The sequence below is a fragment of the Galleria mellonella genome, unplaced genomic scaffold (genome assembly GCF_026898425.1).
Source record: "Galleria mellonella isolate WM207_F2 unplaced genomic scaffold, CSIRO_AGI_GalMel_v1 utg56, whole genome shotgun sequence".
Taxonomy (NCBI): domain Eukaryota; kingdom Metazoa; phylum Arthropoda; class Insecta; order Lepidoptera; family Pyralidae; genus Galleria; species Galleria mellonella.
Genome location: NW_026442117.1, coordinates 5,939,387 through 5,959,117, shown reverse-complemented (window position 1 = coordinate 5,959,117; position 19,731 = coordinate 5,939,387). Strand labels below are relative to the sequence as shown.

Here is a 19,731-nt window from a genome sequence, read left to right as displayed (position 1 = left end):
TTATATAGAGCCCTTCTTTTCTTTTCTATTCTCTACTATCCTATCCTATTCCATCCTATCCTAATCTATTTAAACTTAATTATATTAAGCGACCCACAAGACTGAGGTTGAATAGCACTGCGACACTGTCAATATTTGATATCGGCCATTGATTAGAGGTACCGCTCTGGGTTAGAAATTTAATTATGTAGAGCTTTGAAGCGTTGTAGCCACTATGCGGGCACAATTCAACCGGTGTTTGTGGCAAACTGAAAATGTACCACTATTTTGAACTTGTACAGGTGTTATAAGGATTCATTTATACCTAATTTAAGATGTATTCTGTAACAACAAAACGACTTCAATTGTGGCAAATAGAAAGATAGGTAGATAGATATCCTTTATTGTTTCCTCCATATGATTAAAATAGCAAACTTATTATAAATACAAACAATTGGGGGGAAAGGGATTTTTAGCAATGGAGTTTGACAGCCCCGTTGCTTGCACTATGCCTTATTAGGTCGACTTCCACGTGGTTCCCCCTAGAAACCATCGTGTACAATTCTTTTTGAATTCGTCACTATGGGCTAACTGACCTACTTCCTCACCTATCATCCTTCACTGGTGCCTCGCCGATGTATACCGATAGCGCGGGTGGAGTTACTATCCCATTATCATCCATTAAAAAAAATACAAACAATTACAAGAAAATATTACACTAAGAAAACAATAGGCGCCCTTATCGCTAAGAGCGATCTTTTCCAAACAAACTTTGGCAAGATTGATTGGTCAGGTAAAATTATTTATTGTGATTTAAAAATTAACCAAATGTTTCAACCGTGAAGCAGTTGTGATTACATTACTGTGTTTCGGTTTGAAGGGTGGGATATGGCGTGAATTTACAGGGTACACAGAAATAACACCTGAGTCCTCAGGAATGGCAATGCATGGGGGTTATCATGGGCGAAACAGTATACTCTGTTATGTCCATGGTACTGCTCATGTCTATAGGCGACGGTTACCACTTTCCATCAGGTGGGCAGTCAGCCTTTTTTTTTTGCCATTCTAAGTTGTATAAAAAAAACTATTGCACCGATTTCGATAAATTTTCTGTATGACCAGTCTGTAAGTATATCCTTTCAGATAAAAGAAGAATTTTCTAAATATGTTCGCAACTGATACAGTTAGAAGGTAACAAACATAAAAGAACAACAAAATTCTGTTGTGGCTAAAAGAATATCAGCGTTTTGCTCTTTTGAGGGCAAAGTAATAAACTGAGTTGTGATCATTTTGTGTTACTATGGCACACGCATGAAGGAAAGGAAGGAAATGAAATTGTTGGTGTATATATTTTGATTTTTGTTTTTTTTTTTGTTTTGTTGCTTTTTTATTTTCATTCTTTTGTCTCTTTTACTGTGTATTATGTGTATGTTTGTATTGTGTTTTGTGTGCTGTAAGTGATGTAAATAAATTATCTATCTATCTATCTAAAAATGCAACCGAATTGAGCAGCTCCTTCTCTTCTGTCGAAAACATAGTTTTACTACTATGTGTGCATTATGACAATGAGCCAAGAGGTAGCTCAAAAACAAACAAACTAGCTTTCACATTTTTTTTTTACAATACAGGGGGCAAACCAGCATGCGGCTCACCTGATGATAAGTGACTACTGACCATGATCACCCACAACACTAGCGGCATTGCAGGTGTGCTACCGGCCTTTCAAGAAGGAATATGCTTTTTTCTTGAAGGTTAAGTTGTCGTATCGATTCGAAAATACTGCTGCTGGAAGTTGATACCAAAATGTGGTTGTGTGTGAAAGAAAGCGCCTTGCAAAACGCACAGTGGAGGACCGCCACTCGTCCAGATGGTTGGGATGAAATTTTAGTTTATGGCGGGTTGTACAATGGTGAAAATCAGCAGCATATCTTAAATATTTATAATATTTATATATATTCTTTATTGCACTTGAACAATACATATAGCGATTAGTTTAACAACTTGTTAGCAAGGGAGGGCTTATCTCTGAAAGAGATCTCTTCCAGCCGACCCAGTGTAGTTAGAGAGAAAATAATTAATTGGCGGGTAATCTAGTGTAGTAAAGGTACCGGTAAAAAAAATTAGGTAGGTATAAAATTAAAGCACGTTTAACATTTTTCAATCTTTGTTTATTCAAACAATAAAATATGAGGTACAATAAAAACATGACCACTTATTATTTGTTACCAAAATATGTCGCTCTCCTAAAGATATACACATTTTAATAACAAATCAGTTTTATTTGAAAAACCAATGACAAAAATGCTAACATTAGAAAAATATGCAAGAGCTAAGAATATTAAATATGAACATACTAACAATTTCAATGAAGAGTCAAATATGGCTGAGAAAAAATCCCCTATTTTTACAATAACTAACTTTTACAATTTTCGACGTATACTACAATGAATTGTAATTTTTTTTTGTAGTACCATCCCTCAGCCATATTTTTCGGTATAATCGTAAACAGCCATTTTTACTATCACCTAATTTTTATGTTATATACAAGATTGGCACACTTTTTTTAGATTTTTTTACACCACAAAATGTAATAAGTCACTATAATACATAAAAAAAAAAATAATTATTTTAACCTTAATTTTTATGTAGCTATTTTGTTTTAGAATACTTTAAAATAATGTAGTTTGAAAAACAATAATCAATATATATTTATTACAGTTGTAGTTGCAATTTTTTGTAAACTAGCTTTTACGAACGACTTCGTCTACGTGACAAGGATAAAAAAAACCTATATATTTCTCTATCCCATATAGTATGCATATACCAAATTTCATAGTGATTGGTAAAGTCGTAAAGGCGATATATTGTAACGAACAAACAAACTGACTTGCACCTTTAATTATATTAGTAAGGATCTATTAATATAGATTGTTTACTGCTGATGTTAAAAGCAATTATTTGCAATCGAAACAGCAATGTTTGCGCATTATAATGAAATATTAAAAGCGTTGAAAAAGTGGGCAACGATACATACGAAATACAAATACTGGCTGAAAGAGTAACTTCACAATAAAAAGCTAGCAACCGGTCTTGAAACGCTGGCACAAAGTGAGGTATTAAAGTTTGAGAGCATACCTACGGGATTTCATACTGAATCCTTTGCAAAGCTGATATTTGTTTTTGTTCGCTGAATATCGTTTACATTGTTTCAAAACTGCATGTATTGTTTTCAATATTGGAATTCTGGTTAACAGTAATTACTTGTTGTCTTTGAAACTTTTTTGTATCAAAAAAAAGTCGTATACATGGATTATTATTTGTAAAAATCCTGGATAAAGAATACATTATAAAATATTTAACAAGGATTAATTAAACATATGATGTACAAGTGGAAAGAAGAGATAAAATAATGTGAGTGGTAGTAAAACTTTAATTATTACAAATTAACGCCCTTTTTCATAAAAACTAAAACCTTATAAAAATCTACTTTAACTGTTACACTATTTTGTCACTTTTTTACAAATTGAAAAATTTGTGTAAAAGAAAGAGACTAAACAGTTTTAAGAGAAACGGGTTGATAAATTAAAATCCTTAATATTGTAGTTCTCTTTTATCACGTCTTCATCGGTAGGAAAACAAAGACTAATAAATAACAGAATTGTAAAAACATAAGAACAATAGAAATATAAAAATATGACAGACATGACCAGTTATATAAAAGGCGTATTGTGATGGCCAGTAATACGCCACAAGTTCAATAGCTCAAATAGGTTTATAAGAGGTTAGATGTTTTTATGAATAAGAGGGTAAGTGTCGATACTTAGAAAGGAATATAGGAAATTATAAACTAAAATTTATGAGTTACATTTTTATTTATCAACTGCATATTGGTTATATACAAATGTATTTCTGTAAAAGTAAGAGTCTATTGATTTAATTTACACAATACACGTTTCGATTTGTCTATAAAAATATGACAATGTTGTGTTTCGTTTTACAAAGTAAGTGAATAATTACAAATCAATCGTCTTATTAATTAATAATTCGAAAGTCTTCTAATTTGAGTAGAATCGAAGGTGAAATTGTCATAGGTAATATTAATAATATATTCACATTAAGTCGTACAATTGTAATTTACAATTCGATCACTGTCTCGTCTTTCATTTACAAAATATACAAAAACTTCAATCTTTTGTTTACACAAAACTAATCAACTAATCTACTTTTTGGTCGAGATGAAGGTTAACTAGAAAATATTGTATATACTAAATATCTATTAAATGATAATACTTCTTTTAACAACATATCCGTTTAACCCTTTTTGACTGTAATTTTATTACTATAATTTAGAATACTTATTTAAATTTGACACAACATTACAATATAATATTTTAATTACAATAATTTAACTAGAAAATCTAATTTGAGAGAAAGTTTTTGATTGATTGTAACCTTAAAATTTCTTTATTCACATTAGTCTAATGGGAGACATTTTTCGTAACACTATGTTTTGGGGTTACACGACTAGAAAATTATGCATTTTATACATTAATTGATTCGATAAGTTAATAAGAATTATTGTTGGGGCTATTATCATTGGAACTGTTCCCTAAACTAGTGTCGGTTGTTTTGGCATCTATTATGTTAGAGTTGATTTCATCATTGGCAAACGAAACATTATCTGTAGTATCATAAGTATCATTTACATTATGGTTGTTACTTTCATCTATGCTATTATTACTCTCTTGAAAATCTAAAACCCTATCTAAATTTTCACAACTTTTTCCAGTACTTTCGTAATTACTATCACGTGCGGAGCTATCAGATATAGATTCTCTTTTCTCGACAATAACTTCTATACTCGGTTTAAAACTATCTACATCTCTTCTTTCATCCCTATCAGGTAAATCTGGTGGTCGGACAGTTGAAAGGGTGTTGGACAAAAACGAAGACTGTAGGTTGTAGCCAGGTAACAACTTTGGTTGCAATGGTAACATTAGATCTAAGGATCCGGTGGTTGCAGGTCTTGGTTGCAGGGGAGGGGCAGTCATCAGAGGCGGTTGCAATGACGCTAAGGATATGGCTCCGGACTGCGTGTTGATTATCGGACTCTCAACTGTAAGAGATAATAAGAAATTTGTGATAAGGGCAAGTATGTAAAATTTATGGTAATCTAAAATTCTACAAAGAGTTAACAACAAAAGAACAAAGTACAAGTCTATTTATAACTATTATAAAGTAAACTTAGGTTCTAATTTAAATTATGTAATAGTTAAAATCGACAATAAGTCAATTAGAAAATGTTCAATGCTTATGAACAAATACCAATATTTCGTTAAACTGTGTCAATTACATACGCTAATAAAACAATTTCTTTAATATACGAGAGAATAATGTAATTTAATACAATAAGTGATATAAAATTATAATTTATTTATTGTATTTATTTATTTATTTAATGTAATTCAGTTATTATATAAACATTTTCTTGTATATTCAGATAAAATTGTAAATCTAAAATTTTATAAATCAATCTAAGCTCTGTCTAAACCAGTATCAGGTAGCATATTTTTTTAAAAAAAATCATTTTTGATATTCACATTAATTGTATTTTTATAAAAAATAGCGTATAACATGTTCTGTTTTCTAACTTCTTGATGTGCAATATCTAAAGATGTTCACCAAACATATTGTCATTGTTTATCTTGTTACATTTTGCAGTAGCAGATATGGATTTAGACTGAAAAACTATAATATGGGTTTTACCAATAGGAGCTCTTGCTTGGAGCGGTTGTGTAGCTGTTGCGGGTGGACGCAGGAGATTCGGTGGTCCTTGGAGGGCCAGGCTGATCATGTTCATGCCGTTTACACCTGCAATTATATAAATACTAGCTTTTACCCGCTAATTCGTTCGTGTAACCAGGTTACATGTTCATCGACATTACCGAAGGAAACTGTACAAAATTTATCTTTTTTTTACACTACAAAGATGAAAAACAAGTATACAGCCCGTCTGATGGTAAAAGGTCATTGTAGCCTATGATCGCCTGCAACACTAGGGCTGTCACTTACGTGTTGCAGACCCTGAAGAAACTATTGTGTACATTGTCTCTCCTATTCTACATGTTACCAGAGGGAGACTTTGTACAAAAGTCGATTGCTTGGATACCTCTGTCCCATTCGTGTTTCTACCGTGAAGCAGTTGTGTTTGCACGGCTGTGTTTCAGTTTGAAGGGTGGGATATGGCGTGAATTTACTGGGTACAGAGGACCAACATCTGAGTCCTCAGGAATGGCAACGCATGGGTGGTATAATGGGCGAAACAGTATACTCTGTTATGTCCATGGTACTGCTCATGTCTATAGGCGACGGTTACCACTTTCCATCAGGTGGACCGTCAGCTTGTTTGCCATTCTAAGTAGTATAAAAAAAATGTTCCATTTCTGATATGAAACGGCTGTTTGGATACCTGTGCTCCAATTTGAACACTAGAATCATCATCATTATAATTACGTCATCATAATACGGAAAAATATTGCACTGAACTTAAAGGGTACAGAGGAGCACAATAGGAATCACAGTCTATCCTTGATATCCATAGTATTGTTTATATCTATAGGTGACAGCTACCATTTTCCATCAGGTGGGCCGTCAGCTTGTCTGCTATTCTAAATATCATAAAAAAGTGATTTGACTTAAAAGTAGACTATATCCTTCTTTATCTCATACAGCATCATCATCTCAGCCATTATCCGTCCACTGATGAACATAGGCTTCCCCCATAGACTGCCATATATAATGGTTACATCCATTGATTCCCTGCAATGCGCTTGAAGTCGTCACTACATGAAGTAGGGGGTCGTCCTAAACTGCTCTTATATAGCATATGGGACAGAGGTACCCAGGCAAATCTGTGTGTATCGAGACTCCATTTGGTTGGTAGGTATTCAGATATTAAATGTTTTAATAATTCTTCTGCTACATTAAGAGTTTAGGTTTCTCTTAATTTGATAGTTTTTTTTTACGTAGAAAAATTATTTATTAGTACTTTATTTATAGGTCTTTTTTAAATATGTTTGAAAAAGTATTGAATGTTCGTGATCATCTATCATCATCATCATCATTGTATCAACTGTTGTCTGTCCATTATTAGACATAGGCCTTCCCTATAGACTGCTATAAAGAACTGGGCCATTCCTTATCGCAGTTTACCATTGGGAGGTTTTGGCAGTAGTTGCCAAGATTGGCAAGTGGGTTAGCAACCGTAGTTAGTCTTTGGTGATGTTTTAAGAGGGACGCTACTGCCTACTCCATGACCTTTAAGTAATGATATTTATACGTCTCTGAAAACAATGGAGGTGCATTAGCTGTTTAAATTTTTACAAAACTGTAATTTGTTGGTATATATGTATGTATATTACACAATTACTATTTATATTATATATATATATATATATATATATATATATATATATATATATATATAGATATACCTTAGATTGAATAGATAGTGTCTCCATACAAATGCTTCGAGAAAAGCGGGTCAACTTTTTCATACAATTTTATGTGATAAATAATTATGAGTGTTTCCTTTATAACTTCTATATTTTTTTGTTTTAAAATTATTGCATGTTTTTAATGCGTTAAAACTCTTTTTGTTTATTAAATAATTAAATATAGATACGTCAAGATACGTTGTGTGCGTATATAGAACACTGATAAAAAAAACGAGTCAGTTAATTTGACGATTGAATGATAATAATTTGACCCGTTTTTGAGGCCCAAGGCTCTATCTATAAAACAAATAACAGTTTTGTATTTATATTATTTAGTTACTTCTATTGCTTTCTGATTGACTGCCGAGTGCTGACGTAGCAAATTAACATCCGCCATCTGTGGTCCATCCTGTGACTTACTGTTTCAACTTACCAACTTTATTGCTACCTGGTGATAAGTCCTTCAGCACAACTGGGTGTTTCACAGCGTTGACACGGCGGTTGGAGGCGCTAGCGTCGCGTTTCCTACGCGGCTGTTCCACGGGTAGCACGCGGCGCCGTTTCTTCGGTAGTTTTGATCGGGCCTGCGGATAGATGGCGCTAGGTTAATGAAAAATGGCGGAGTTTATTGCGTTGTATAAAAATTTAATAAAAAATGTTTGACATACGTGTTAAGTTTTTTTTTTAAGTACAAAGAAAAATAAATCAATATATTTCCACATGTTTTACGTGCTCATAAATTTTTATTGAATAATTAAATAAAAAATAACAAGTTATCTATGTGTGAGAAATGTAGTTATTTTAATGATTTCATTTCCAAATATTATTAACATATCATATTTATAATTAATAGTTTTGCGCACTACAGTTGTTATTGCATTATTTAAAATATTTTTCTTTTTTTTTTAACAGAATGTAAGAACGTATGTATGTATTAAAAACACTTATTGAACACAGCCACACACTAATCGATTATTTGCTTTTAACGACCATATAATTTTATTCATTGTACATTTAAATCAATAAATATAATGTTAACAGAGATTTAAAAGAGTTACTGTTGAGTTTTTTTTTCTATTTTTTATATTAATAAGGTGGAAAACAAGTATACGGCCCACCTTACGGTGGATATCGTAACCTATAAAAGCTATACCAGTGACATCACACTTTTTACTCCTTTTTGAAAAACAGCATACTGTAGTCACATGAAAAACCCTCGACAGGGAGTTCATTCCAAAACCTTAGGTTCGTTCGTATGTATTTATTAACATTATAAATTAATTATGTATATTAATAATTAGTAGTAATTAATAAAGGACGGCATAATCTTCCTTATTGTGGAGGCCTAAGTCCAACAGTGGATAGCAGAATTGAATGATTAATTAATGAGATATAAATCATTATTAAAACGTAAGTCATTAATACGCTTTATCATAGTTCTAGTATTAACTAAAATTTCATCCCAACCATCTGGACGAGTGGCGGTCCTCCACCGTGCGTTTTTCAAGGCACTTTCTCCCACGCACAACCACTCTTTGGAATCAACTTCCAGCAGCAGTATTTCCGAACCGATACGACAACATATCCTTCAAGAAAAGAGCATATTCCTTTTTAAAAGGCCGGCAGCACACCTGCAATGCCGTAGGTGTTGTGGGTGACCATGGGCGGCGGTAGTCACTTACCATCAGGTGAGCCGCATGCTCGTTTGCCCCCTGTGTTGTAAAAAAAAAAAAAAAGACAAGTCTGAGAGATATTTAATAATCATACAAATAATAATTTATTTAACAAAAAATATACAGATGCAATTACAAGATACATTCAGATTACATATAGTATCTCTGGTCTCCATGCTAGAAAAATCATGTTTCTTTTTTGATGGGTGAAAACCCCGCCTGCGCTAACGGGATACGCTGGCGGAGCACCAGTGAAGGGTGATAGATGAGAATGAAAACAGGCCAGTCAGCCCATTATGATGAATTCATCAGGAATTAACTATGATAGTTTCCAGGGGGAACCGCAAGGAGGTCGACCTGGTTGGGTATATTGCTAGCAATAGGATTCTCAGTGTCCATTACTAACAATCCCTTTCCCGCCCGCAGTTAGGTTTTGGTGATGTATTAAAAGGGACACAGCTACCCATCCTAATGGGGAAAATCAGTAAGAAACTTTGTACAAAAGTCGATTGCTTGGGTACCTCTGTCTCATTCGTGTTTCAACCGTGAAGCAGTTGTGTTTGCATGGCTGTGTTTCGGTTTGAAGGGTGGGATATGGCGTGAATTTACAGGGTACAGAGGAATAATACCTGAGTCCTCAGGAATGGCAACGCATGGGCGAAACAGTATACTCTGTTATGTCCATGGTACTGTTCATGTCTATAGGCGACGGTTACCACTTTCCATCAGGCGGGCCGTCAGCTTGTTTGCCAATCTAAGTTGTATAAAAAAAAACTACTTTTCATACCCCTCAACGATAAGGGTGACCTACCCCTAAATATTTTTTTTTTAATTTTTTTGACAATATTTCTTATTTTTATTTTATTATGATTAAGCATTGAAAAATACATTCAAATTCAAATGTTCACGCTTTTATGATCAACCCCTGTTTTTTAATCGCGATTTTTTTATGCTGCAATAGGATTGCAAGATGGCAATCGAATATAATAATTGTAGTACGATAAATTTTCATGTATAGTTCTAGAAATAATGTATATAGTAAAACAACGTTTACTGAGTCGGCTAGTAATATTATATAAAAGAACCAGCGGTTACTGGAAAATAAACAATGTCACAGTATGAGACAAACAAAATGTAATGAAATTATTTTTACACCTTCTATGCCAGTGCTACTCAACTTTATTCCCCTGGAGACCGCTTTGTAGAAATACAGTCAAACAGGTTTATTAACGCGATAAATTTATAATTGCATGAATTTATTTTTATTATAATTTTTGTGTATAATTTATGTTTATGCTACCTTTTACCCGCGACTTCGTTTGCGTATCATCGTGTACACTGACCAGGATAAAAATAAGCCTTTTTCCATCTCATAATGTATCTGAATACCAAAATTTAATAAGATTGATTAAGCCGTTAAGGTGCCAAGAATAACACACTTTCAAATTTAAAATATTAGTAAGAATAACTTGTACCTAAAATAAAAAGCTAAATCATTTTTTTAACGTCTGAATAAGAATACACTATGATTTTACAAATTAAAATTAGAACACTGTAAATAATGTAGTAAGAGGCGACTGCAGTAATACATATATATACATACATATATATATATATAATTTTGTTTGTTTACATATTGTTAATCTTTATTATCTGTATCATTCTTTGAATAGAACAATAAAGAGTTTTCATTCATTCATTCATTTATTCAAATCTTTATTTTGATAAATAGTTTAATATATATGATTACGCACAGACGTACAACTTAATTTCGTAAACGTACAAATACAACTTATATTCACCAGATTACATAATCACGGTACTAGAGAGTCACGTTTTCCATAAGACAGCAGTTTTTAATGGTAGCTTCCGATATCAAGCCACAAAATGTTGGAACAATATACCACCTCCCATAAGACTGATCGCCACTAAGTCCAGTTTCAAAATTAATTAACAAAAATTCTTAATTGAGAGGCAAAACTTAGACATTGCAGCAAGTTACCTCTATGTTCCATTTGTCTGCTAGATAAACTGTCATATCTGTCTGTTTACTGTATAGATAATCTGGTAGTATTGTTTTATTGTTACCCTATTCCCTTTGGCCGCAACAGAATATCAGTGCTTCGTTCTTTTGAGGGCGAAGCAATAAACTGAGTTGTGACCATTTTGTATTGTTATGGCACACGCACAAATGAAAAATTGTATTAAGCTTTATGTATTTTTTTTTTAATCATTTATGTTATCACGCGTTTTATGTATATCTATAAATGTTGTAGTTTATATGCTGTAAGTAATGCAAATAAATTATCTATCCATCTACATATAATGTATTTGTACGTTTAAATCAATTCTTTTTGTAATTATTTGCATTCCTTCTCATTTGAAAATTATTATTGCGGACCGCTGTAATATTAAAAGCACAGATTGAGAAGGCCTGTTATAGGCAAATGCTTTTAGGGAACTGGCCAGAAATATTTATTAGTCTAAATGTGTTCTTTTTTAGGCAAAGTACACAACAAGTATGAAAGTAGGCGAGAAACATGTTAAGTTACGTAACATTGCACTTGGACTAATATCTGAAAAGCTTTTGCTAGATATTTAGGTTACCTGAGACCTAGCTTGCAGACAAAAAATTTTTTGAAAATGTTTGAAGTAAATTTGTAATTTTTATTATCATTATTTTTATCTGTATCATCAATATATTTGCTTTTAACTGTTTACTGTTATATATTGGGCAGTTTTTGCTAGTAGTTGCCAAAATTAGCAAGCGGGTTCGCAACCGCAGTTAGGCTTTGCTGATGTTTTCAAAGGGGTGCTGTTGCCCATCCTTCGACCCTTAAGTACATTTAATAGCCTCTTACGATTCTCACGGGAAAGAAGTGGAGGGGGGGGGGACACGGTAAATGTGATTGGATACGTGTTAAAGATTGTGTTTCACACAAAAACCGACTTCAGGTGTGGCAATACCAGTTATTTTGTTTTTTTTTTTATACAACTTAGAATGGCAAGTTAACGGCTCACCTGATGGAAAGTGGTAACAATCGCCTATAGACACGAGCAGTACCATGGACGTAATAGAGTATACTGTTTCACCCATGATACCCTCATGCGTTGCCATTCCTGAGGACTCAGGTGTTATTCCTCTGTACCCTGTAAATTCACGTCATATCCCACCCTTCAAACTGAAACACAGCCAAGAATTCAACAAGAATTAACAAAGATTGCTCCCAAGGGGAACCACGTGGATGTAACACCCAATTATTAACAATTCCTGTCCCCCTTTAATGCCGGTATTGCGATTCTATGGTTATAAGTTCCAAACACCATAACTGCTATCTCAAGTTCGCAATAATAATAATATGACATTTGCGAAGTTGGTTTATCTTGTTTGTACAAGTTACTTGGCATGTGGCTAATGCGATTAGAAAGCAATCAGGGCGCGTGCTGCATCATTCATATATATATATATATATATATATATATATATATATATATATATATATATATATATATATATATATATATATATATATATATATATATATATATATATATATATATATATATATAAAATAGTAAGTGGTCGCTTATATTTTTTAAAATTATATTATAGTTTCTTTTATGCAACTTAGAATGGCAAACAAGCTGAGGGCCCACCTGATGGAAAGTGGTAACCGTCGCCTATAGACATCCATATTTTTAATAATTTGAAAATTTTAATCATATTAAGTACATGATCTTTTAAGTAAATTTGGTACAGTCAGCATCAAAAATTTAATTGAGCGTTTTAAAACTATGCACAAAGCATAGTTTTAAAACGCTTATATGTCGTTATTATAATATAGCAAAAACATAATTGTAACATCCTATTACTATCCCACCGCTTGGCATAGATTTCTTTTCCCCATATCTCTATATGGGGAGAATATAACTTACCATTACTTGAAATTTGTGTTTTTTTACCACACTGGTTAAGCATATTAGTATTTGTTTTTTTTTTCCAAATTTTCTGATTTACACATTCCTTTTAAAACACCTCTAAAGCCTGGCTGCGGTTGCTAATCCGCCTGCCAAGCATGGCAACTACTGGCAAAACCTCCCAAGGGAGAGTCCTATGTTCAACAGTGGACAGTGGACAGGCTGGTATGATGATAATGGGAATACATAACCATCTGTATGCCGCGGTTATGCCTGTGGTTATATAGTGGTATTAAATAGCTTCTAACTTTTCTTAGGAAATAAACCATCAAGTGTAAAAATAATTTTTCAAATTAGTCTGGTAATTACAGATATTAGCAAACAAATAAACGAGCTCATTGGCTATTCGTTTGTGGAACTCACTCCCTACCTCTATACGGTTTAGATAAATCCCACTACCTATCCTGATAATCACTTAGTCCTATGTATTTCCAGTTTTATGTGTGTTATATATATATATATATATATATATGTGTGTTTGTATGGTATATTTGTATGTATTTATGCGTGTATATGTATGTATATGTGTATGTATGTATATATATGTATGTATATGTATATATTTGGATGTATGTGTTTATTTATGTATGTGTATATGACTATGCTGTCACAGATATTATTTTTTACAGATCTATTTCTTTTAACGCGCCACCTACTTATGCTTTAAATCCTTCTACCCAAAGGTTGTCTGGAAGAGATTGCTTAGCAATAAGACCGCCTTTTGTACTACACTATACGTATTGAAAGTAGTTCAACAAATCCTGTTATGTTGGTGCAATAAATTATTAAATAAATAAAAAAATATATTATATTAGTATGAATTTTATCTCTCACGTTGTTTATCAAAATATGTTACTTACGACATAATATTTTTTATTTATTTATTATTTATTGCTCAATAAAACTTTGTACATGTGGCGAGCTTAATGCCACATGACATTCTCTACCAACTATTTTGCGACATATAGTTTAGTGCTCCACTAAAATTAGTTTCCACTAAAATACATGTCGCAAAATATGTTGATTTTTATGAAATCAAAAAATAAATATACATATCATAATACGAGTATATATTAAATTTGATCTGAATATTACATAAATGAACTTATGAATATTATAATAGAAGGTAAGATAGAAGGAAGGAGGGGGAGAGGGAGACCGAGACATAGTTACATCAGGCAGATCAAGGAAGGAGTTGCTGTCGTGTCGTATCAAGAGGTGAAGAGACTCGCTGAAAATCGTAGTGAGGGGCAAGAGCTCCACCGACAAGAGCGCAGCTCTTAAATAGATAGGTAGATAGATTACATAAATATTTTATAGCTAGAAGATCCCATAAACATGAAAGATTTTTTACAATTTTTCATATTTATACTATTAAAAGTGTTTGTATGTTTGTTACTTAATCACTCTTAAATGATTTTGAATGAAAATGACATTGGCTGGTTACATCCTAACTTAACAATGTGGGATAGACTATATAATGAACTAATGATCCGCCCCGGCTTCGCACGGGTACAATGCTGATACTAAATAACGCTGCCGGTCCATTAGAAACCTCTAAAATTACCAGTGTTCCTCTACTATATTATGTATGTATTATACATATAAACCTTCCTCTTGAATCACTCTATCTACTAAAATAAACCGCATCATAATCCGTTGCGTAATTTTAAAGATATAAGCAAACATATGAACGGACAGATGGACAGCGACTTTGTTTTATATTATGTAGTGATTACACAAGCAAAGCAGTTAAATATAGCATAAATAAATAAGCATACTAGCTTATAATACATGATGTTTTTAAACGCTGTGTTAGATGTTTTAAGAAAATAAATGATTGTTATTTGATTAGAACTAATTTATTTAATTCCGCTACCATTAGTATGATCGCGGACCTGTGATATGGACTTCCGCTAAATGACACCTAGTTTATTAAAAAATAAATGTTTACATCGATTTTCGATGCTGACTGTACCTATAGAGCAGAAAGCTAATGTAGGTTTTATATACGTAATAACTTTAGCCCACCTACTCCATATTTCAAGTTCGTATTTGTGTTGGACGTAGGAGGAAAATTCTAAATTTTACCGAGTCCTTGAAAATTGTAGATCCACTTGGCACGTAACTACGGTACCTTTCGTTTGCCTCCAAAGACCAGTAGCTCGTTATCGCTGAAGTGATCTAGGGCTGTCACACGGGATAAACGTATAGCAGAATAATTTAAGAGTTTCTGCAAAATATATATCGACTCAAATACCTCAAAGTTTAAAGATGAAATTCTTTGACCAGTGCCTGTTGCCAGTGATGACTTATGGAACCGAAACATGGTCCTACACGGTTGTCAGTACGCAAAAGCTTGAAATAACTCAGCGGGCTATGAAGAGTACTAGCCAAAGTAACCGACATAGCCCGAAGGATAAGCAAGCTGAAGTGGCAATGGGCTGGTCATATAGCTTGAAGAATAGACAACTAATGGGGAAAAAGTGGGGGGAAAGGGATTGTTAGTAATGGAGACTGAGAATCCCATTACTAGCAATATACCCAACCAGGTCGACCTCTTCGCGGTTCCTTTTGGAAACTATCATGGTTAATTCCTAATGAATTCATCATGATGGGCTAACGGACCTGTTTACATTCTCATCAATCACCCTTCACTGGTACTCCGCCAGCGTATTCCGTTAGCGCAGGTGGGGTGACCATTCCACTTTCACCCATAAAAAAAAAATGGGGAAAAAGTTCTTGAGTGATGACTACGTATAGACATTCACAGTGTGGAAAGTCAGTGAATGCAGGTGGCTCCGGACCGTTCATTACAGTAGTCTATGGGGGAGATCTATGTTTAATATCACGAATGGCGTCTAATACACCTACAAGTACTCGAAATAAATTGTGTATCTTTATTTTTATTTATTTATTTATTTATGTCAAGTAAACAGTTACATAGACAGTATATATACTTAGTGCTGCGAAACTGCATTGCAGTTTGTCTGCAGCTTTGCGTTCATTGTACATACAACTTTTTTAAACAATTATAAACTTATATCCTAATCCTTTATACTAAACTTATATCTTTATACATACATATACATATATACACATACATATACATACAGACATACATGCATATACTAATTTAAGCGGTGCTGTTCTTTCTTTAATTTTAATGACATGTGATACATAAATTAATTATTAAATTAACAAGTAATTATTATTTCAATCCACGTATAAGAAAAGTTTCAATATAGTTTAAAAATATTATATATATAATATTTTTTTTAAATTAACAACTCAGCGTGACAACCCTGTGATTTGCTATGCTACGGCCATCTATTGGCCAGCTTACTTGTTTGTTACCGTTCTAGTATAAGAAAATATATTGAAAATAAAAAAAACTGGCATCCTTGTGATCTAGTGATAAGCATCATCTCGCGTTATAAATCGTAAAAGTCGTGAGTTCGATTTTTTGCGGCAGGTTCGCTCAATACTAGGCAAAATATGAATTCAAGATAATAGTAACAGTTAACGAATAGCTCTGACTACCCCATCGAGGATTGTAACCGTGAGCTAGTTTAGTATTTAATTAGTTTTTTTTTTATATTATTTTACCGTTTAACTGTCCACTGCTGGGCACAAACCTTACCCAAAAAGGGAGTTTTGCCAGTAGTTGCCACGCTTGGTAGGCGGGTTGGCAACTGCAGTTTTTTTTTAATGCATGATAATGGTAACCCCGCTAACGGTATACACTGGCAAGGTACCAGTGAGGGATGACAGGTGAGAATGAAAAGGTAGATCAGTTAGTCCATCGTGATGATTACATTGGAGGTCACGTGGAGGTCGACCTATTAGGCATATTGCTAGCAATGGGACTGATAGTCCGCATTACCAACAATCCCTTCCCCCTTGGCAATTGCAGTTAGGCTTTTAGAGATGTTTTAAGAGCTGCTGCCCATTTCTCGCCGTCTCTTAGTCGCCTCTTATGATACTCGGGAAGGAAGGGGTGGTCATCCCTTCCTTTATTATGATTTACATATATTATCTATTAATTATAACATGTTTTTAATTAATATTTTATTTGCAGATTAATAATTATCCTGAGTATATTTAAATTCCTGATGTTTCCTCCCACGAATACTCAGGTTGTGGAATGAGCTGCCTGCCGAGGTTTTCCCAAGAGACTACAGCATGGGATTCTTCAAAAAGAGGGTAAAGAGGTTTCTTTCAGGGGTATTCTTCTGAAGAAACCTTTTTACCCCCTTCATTACCCCCTCTGGTATTGCAGGTGTTCATAGGCTACGGAAACCACTTGCCATCAGGTGGGCCGTATGCTTGTTTGCCACCTCAGTGGCATAAAAAAAATTATTCATATTGACTTTAATCACGTATAAATAATTTAATACTTACTCTAGATATTTATTATTATTTATTAAAAAGAAAATCACGAATCAAAACTCGCACGTACACAACAGACTTGGAATGTACAAAGCATCCCACGTGCAAGCGTTCTACATAAAATTTAACATGCAACACCGTAGACACGGAATTATTTAGCGGGTAACATCACAAGTGTGTAATGAAATAAGCCGGCAGAATTCACTCGTTATCTTGTTTTCCACTTACCACAGCGCGGCTAGAAAACACACGGGCTAATATTGCTACGAGCAAAATGTAGTCATTTTAATTAAAGAGAGAAGGAGATTAGTTTTATTTAAGTAAACTTAAATTTGGAGTGACGACCTTGTGACGGTTCGCCTATAGTACAATAGGTTTAATACCATATAAGTGCATAGAAAAGAAACAGGGGTTCCTATGGGTGACCGCTGCGAAAGCTGAGCTATTTAATATAAACAAACTTTAAAGTCAAGGTTCACAATAGTATACAGAGAAGACGTTACCATATATAAAATATTGACACAGAAGGGAAACTCCTTTGATGTGTTTCCAAAGTGTAGTAGATGTCACAAGAAAATTAAATAAATTAAACAAAAATATATTATATTTTATATATAACCAAATTATAGTTTACCTTTTATCATCAGGTGTAAAAAGGATGCATACAACACAGTTTAATAAGGTTTATGAGAGCCTTTAAAGTTTTATAAATTCGATAATAAAATTAATAGAAAATACCAAAATACGTTAACATATAATTAAATTGAATTTGAAGAAAAGTTCAGTTCGAATAATAGGCTAAATCTGATTATTGAAGTATCTACCCTTCGGTGACATAATCTATGACGTTATTAGAGAAAGAATAGAAAGAAATAAAGAAAAAAGGAGAGACGGCGGATCGGCGGGCGCGCGGGAGTCGCTTTTTAGGAATTGCGCAAAAAAAAAAAAAAAAAAAAAAAAAAAAAAAAAAAAAAAAAAAAAAAAAAAATGGCGCGGGAGTCGTGTTTTAGGAACTGCGCAATAAAATAAAAAAAAATAACGGGGATATAGATCTAGGAGGGACTGAATCGGTGAAGGGGTTTGAGATTTTAGTGTATCATTATGGATTAAGTGTGTGAAAGGAGAGAATGGAAGACTGGAAAATCCGGTGAGCTTGTTCCATTTATTACTACGTAGTTAGATTTTTGACTGTGATCACAGGCAAAGTCTATACTTAATGTTTTTCCCAACAACTATTAAAAAACGTATTTAGTCGAGTCCATATACCTTTAGGTAATGCGTACATTGTTAAATGCAATCACATTTGAACAAAGTTTACATCAATATAATTTACGTACTTACGTTATTCTACTCATATACAAAATCCAATTATATGGTCGTTTGATAGAACTTCATCAATTTGATTCAATGTTCTAATTGTCCAGTTTTAGAAAATACTTATTGAATCAACTATTGAACTATTACAATACTAACTAGTTTCATATCTAGTTATTATAAAGTATATATTTATTGAGGATAATAGACTAAAGTGACTACGGTCTGGTCTCATTGCTGGGGAAACAACCATTGATGAGAGAGAGGGGTTATTGGGTGACGACTCTGTGTATGCAAGTGCGGGTGGGGCTACCTCCATTGTTTGGAGTGACTGTTTTATGTGTATTATGGGGCCGTTCCTTGTGTCAGTCGGTGGAAATTGCCTGTGTTCAGTCGTGGGTTGGTGATGGTTGAGACGATGATGATGATGAAATATTTGTATTTATTACACTATTACAGTGTTGGTTTGGAATATCTGTTCATACTTAACGCTTCATGGTGAAGTGTTTTTATATTATTACTCGGTCGACCAGATTAATGATTCTTAGTCTATATTTGATTATCCATGACTACATGTGGGGATTTGTTTTACACCAGATGTACAAAGAGACAGCTTAACTGTTGCAAGTGATATTATGTGAATGTAATACTTTTAATACATTATTAATTGTGTTACTAAATAAATTCATGTGACTGTGGGGTGTTTATGGTAAACAAGCCTGTATTGTTTAAATAGATATTTTGTCTTGATTTATTATAAACTTTAATATTGATTTTGTTGTAGTAAGCAAGCTGATAATAACAATTCTGTGTGTATTACTGATTACTAATAATATTTAATTATGCTGATATTATAGGTGTGGATTTATTTCCTAATGGTAATAAAAGTACTGAAAGAT

General features: G+C 33.3%; 1 protein-coding gene across 2 annotated transcripts in view; it reads right to left on the bottom strand.

The window, feature by feature from the left end:
* Window positions 1–2,142: 2,142 nt before the first annotated feature.
* The window catches only part of LOC113515742 (potassium voltage-gated channel protein Shaw-like), a 324,996-nt gene continuing 307,407 nt past the window's right edge, over window positions 2,143–19,731 (bottom strand). The window contains exons 8-10 of one of the 2 annotated variants that reach the window (XM_052899177.1): window positions 7,909–8,059; window positions 5,746–5,850; window positions 2,143–5,095 (exon numbers count right to left, since the gene is read on the bottom strand). In XM_052899177.1, the coding sequence (XP_052755137.1) occupies window positions 4,545–5,095; window positions 5,746–5,850; window positions 7,909–8,059 (807 nt within the window). In that variant the 3' untranslated portion in view covers window positions 2,143–4,544. The remainder of the gene's footprint in view (window positions 5,096–5,745; window positions 5,851–7,908; window positions 8,060–19,731) is intronic. The other variant, XM_052899178.1, reaches the window with a different exon arrangement.